The sequence below is a fragment of the Otolemur garnettii genome, unplaced genomic scaffold (genome assembly GCF_000181295.1).
Source record: "Otolemur garnettii isolate 467f Iridium unplaced genomic scaffold, OtoGar3 scaffold00025, whole genome shotgun sequence".
NCBI classification, from domain to species: Eukaryota; Metazoa; Chordata; class Mammalia; order Primates; family Galagidae; genus Otolemur; species Otolemur garnettii.
In genome coordinates, this window is record NW_003852420.1 from 2,692,175 (window position 1) to 2,696,266 (window position 4,092).

Genomic DNA, 4,092 nt, shown 5'->3' on the forward strand with positions numbered 1-4,092 from the left:
CCAGGAAGCAACCTTGGAGATCAACCAATCACTGCATTTTATATGGAGGGGAGGAAAAAACCTCCTTCTGCAGGCCATTTTCCTACTGTAGTGAAAAAGAAAATTTTGTTTTTGAAACAAGTGTCCTGTGGTGGAATAGGGCCCAGGGGCTATCACCATGTAGGCAAGTGAAGGTACAACTTCTGCTATATCAGCTTTGTTCTTGTCTGTATCATATAGGAGGCTTCTGGTAAAATATGTTAATATAGTCAAGTATTCTGCTGCTTTAAAGATTTCCTCATACTTCTACTGAAATAGTAGGCTTGGAAGGTTGCATTAAACCATGTAGTTTAGTCCATTAATGTGGGTGGGGCATGTGGATTATGTTGCCCAGTGGCCAGTTCCGGGGCCATTACAAATGGCTACTTCCATAAATGTCATCGATAGCTTCCCTTGTTCACTGTATCACTACCAGTGTGTGATATGTAGTAAAAAATCTATAAACCATCTCTGAGAGACACACGGAGAGTTCAAGAAGGTTTTAAAGAAACAATTTTTCTAAAGGAAGATGAAGTTCATTTGCGTCAAGCAAAAAGTAGCACAATTTAGCTGTGGTGACTCACTGGCAGAGAAATAGCTGGAAAATTATTGTGTGTGTGTTTTGTTCATATATCCTCAAATGGCCAGTGGTGGCTTTCTTCTACCCAATATCTGATCATAAAAGAAATAAGAGAATTTTAAAAAGTCAAAAATTAAATTGACTACTTTGGTCTCAGGGAGACACAGTGACAGTCCCAAGGAAACCGCACACACACACGGACACACACACATATACACAGTGTTTGATTCTTTTTAACATAATCACACAATATTATCCAAATTTGAAAACAATGAGGTTAATCAGAAAGTTTTCTTTGCTTTAATGAATAATTTGCATGTATGCTAACAGTAGTTTTAGTGCTCTGACCTGATTTATAAATAAGAGAAGGGTGTGTATATGACAAGGGGTGGAGATTGGGCAGAAGAGAGACAGGTCTAAGAGAGGAGTTTCTGGGCCTGGTGCTCTCTGCAGCCCCTCTTACCTTGTGTGGTTCCATCCAGTCCCATGATCAATTTCATTGCTCTGATGATTTGCTCTGCTACAGGGGGGCTCATGGATGCAGCGTAAACAGCACTATGCGAATGAACCCGTAAGTAATCCACAAGGTCCTTAAATGAAGGGAAGAAACCCAAAAAAGAAAGCAAATAAATCTCAGTGTTGGTGAGAATTACATCTTGGCCTGCACCCATCCATCATAGCAAAAGACATTTGAATTCACAGCTGAAGAGATGAGTATGGTGTGACTTTTAGGGGGTGTCACTGAACTATTTTTTCTATTTTATTCTTCTTGGCCTCTCCCTCAAAAAAACCTAGAAGCTATATGTATAAAAGTGGAATTCTGCAAGTTTGGAGTTGAACAATAAAGGTAAATCCAGATATGTGAAGGAAAAAGGGTGACTTTGAAAGCGTTTGTTGAGTATACCATGTGCAAGCACTGCCTTAGAGGTCAGGTATGTCCAAAGGATATGGGACATGGTCCTTGCCCTTGAGAATATTACAGATGACTGTGCTCATGGCCAAGTAATGGTAGGAAAAGCAATAGTACATGCAAACTAGTATAGAAATGAGGCTACAAGATGCAGAGGAAAGAGAGAGGATCCCACTAGCTAGAGTAGATTGGGAAGTTTCAGTGATGAGACTGGATTGATTAAACTTTGAAAAATGAAGACAAATAAAGAGAAAAGGAAAACTTGCCTGGAACATGTAGTAAAAGAGAGAAGTTGAACAATGGTACAGAGGTATGAAAGCAGAAGGCATGCGTGGTAGATTGTAAAAAGTGGCTGTAATTCTTTCATTCCCTGTGCAATCCAACTTTGTAGCATTCTCCACGAAAATATGCAAAAATCGGGCGTGGCCTTGGGATGTACTTGCTATGAGCAGTAGAATGTGGCAGTGGTGATGGTGTGCTAGTTCTGAACCTGTACCTCAAAAAGGCTTGAGTGTTGTGGTTCTCTCATAACTCTGAAGCTGCCATGTGAACTGGGCTGGCTCACCAGACAATGACAGCCACACGAAGTAAAGAAGTGCCATCCTAGCTGAGGCCATCCCAGGCCAACCAGTACCCTACTTGACCCAGTAAATGTTTTTCACACAAGAGCAAGTCCAACTGACACCAATAGAACTTCTTAGCTGAGCTCAGACCACATTGTTGATGTGTAGAATTGTGAACTGAATACATGGTAGTATTTTATACACAATGTTTTAGGGAGTCTTATTACACAGCAAAAACTAACTGATACAGCATGTTCAGGGCACAGCAAGGAACAGACTGAGAAAAGATTAGTGGGAAATCAAATTAAGCTTTAGGTTAGGACCCAATAAGCCCTGCATATGCTCTGGGCAGTAGAGAACTATTGGAATTTTTGTGTAATGCTCTTTGGAGTGCTAAGACACTGCAGAATGCTGGTCTTCCATAGTAGGAACATTTTTCACCTGCATGCCTTACACCCAAGGCCAACTGTCAGGCCCCAGGTAGGCTTGTTGAAAGCCCCAAGAAGCCCCAATAACCTAATGCCATTGTGGGGAGGATCTCAGAGCTGGCATCTGTATGTGCTCAACCTTGGCTGTGCAGACCATCTGTCAGGTCACCTATACTGGCTTATGGCCTGGGACTCTCAAGATGTCCTGCAGAAAAGCTAGTGGGCCAATGACAGCTCTCTGCATTAGCAGTGGGGTCTTTCAAGGATCAGCCACCTTTTCCTTAGGATAACACCACAGTTTAGAATCCTACTTAAGTGTCTTCTCCGATTGTTCCTCATGGTGGTGAATTGGGAGGAGCTCTTGGGAGTTGAAAGCTTCTTTTGGGGGGCAGGTCCACATCTTCCTAAACCTCCATCATCAGTCACATCCATAAGCCTGGGACTGTTTATGTTTCTCATAAAGTGTATGGCCACAGGGGGTTGGTGAAGGTTAAATTATAGCATTTTAAACAGTTTTTCTTCCTCAGTAAAGTGTATGGCTTGCCTCACAGGGGGTTGGTGAAGGTTAAATTACAGATGTGATGGCTCTATCTGGCCCATGGGGGGATCCAGGACCTTCTTGCCTCTCCAATATGTCTTTCATTCTGAATCCTCTCTTACTTCCACTCTTCCTTCTTCTCTGACTTCCTTTCTTCCTCTTCTTCACTTTGAACTGTTAATTCCTTCTGATTCTTTGTTTCTCCCTTTCCTCTAGTTTTCTCACTTCTACTCTGGTTCCCTATCTTTCTCTTTTCATTTCAAACTCTCCATTTAAATCTTTTTCTTCTCTTTTCCTTACTAAACACAGCATTTCCCTCCCTCCCTTCCTTCCTTCCTTCCTGTTTTCTTCTCTCTTTTTCTCCTTCCATCTTTCCTCCCAGTGAATGTTCCAAGGACTTTCTCTGGGCTGTGTTCTAGATGTGTGTGGGCATCCCTGGCATCCATTATCCATTCATATAACTAAAATTAAGCTTTGGCCTATTTTTTATTTGGTGAATCCATAAAAACACCTAGCTGTGTTTTCCCCATATTTGAGGAGGGCATGTGTGACACTGGTTGGCTTAAGGCATGAGCCACATGGCATCCAGGAATTTCACTTTGGAGGAGCTGGGGCATCTCAGAGAGAGTAGTGGTCATTTTCCTGAGTAGCTACAGCCAGCCTGTCCCTCACAGCTTCATTTCTTAATCCTAGCAAACAACAGCAGAGATTTTTTTCTATACTGAGAGCTTTGCTTCCCCACAGGATTCTGGGGAAGCCAAGAACAGAGAAGGTGGATTACAGGGACTGGACAGGGATGATGGAGGCCCAGAGGGACTTGTGTTGGGAAGGGAGTGTAACAAGGGCATGATCTTAAGCTGAAGTAGATGTGGACAGATGAAGATGAGTGGAAAGGCATGGACATGTGCTAAAATGAGGAAAAGGAATGGCATTTTATGGGCAAAAAATTGGGAGGCAGAGGAAGAAGCTTGTGTTTCTGGGGAGGTGAAACCCAGGAGTTATAGCCTCTGAAAGGAACTCTGTTGATTGGGTTCAAATCCTGGCTTTGCCACTTA

The 4,092-nt window shown here is 42.5% G+C and overlaps 1 protein-coding gene across 1 annotated transcript in view; it reads right to left on the minus strand.

Annotated features, from left to right (window-relative positions):
• The window catches only part of SPTLC3 (serine palmitoyltransferase long chain base subunit 3), a 173,744-nt gene that overhangs the window by 36,691 nt on the left and 132,961 nt on the right, over positions 1–4,092 (minus strand). The window contains exon 9 of the mRNA XM_003788010.1: positions 1,062–1,188. Coding sequence (XP_003788058.1) covers positions 1,062–1,188 — 127 coding nt within the window. The remainder of the gene's footprint in view (positions 1–1,061; positions 1,189–4,092) is intronic.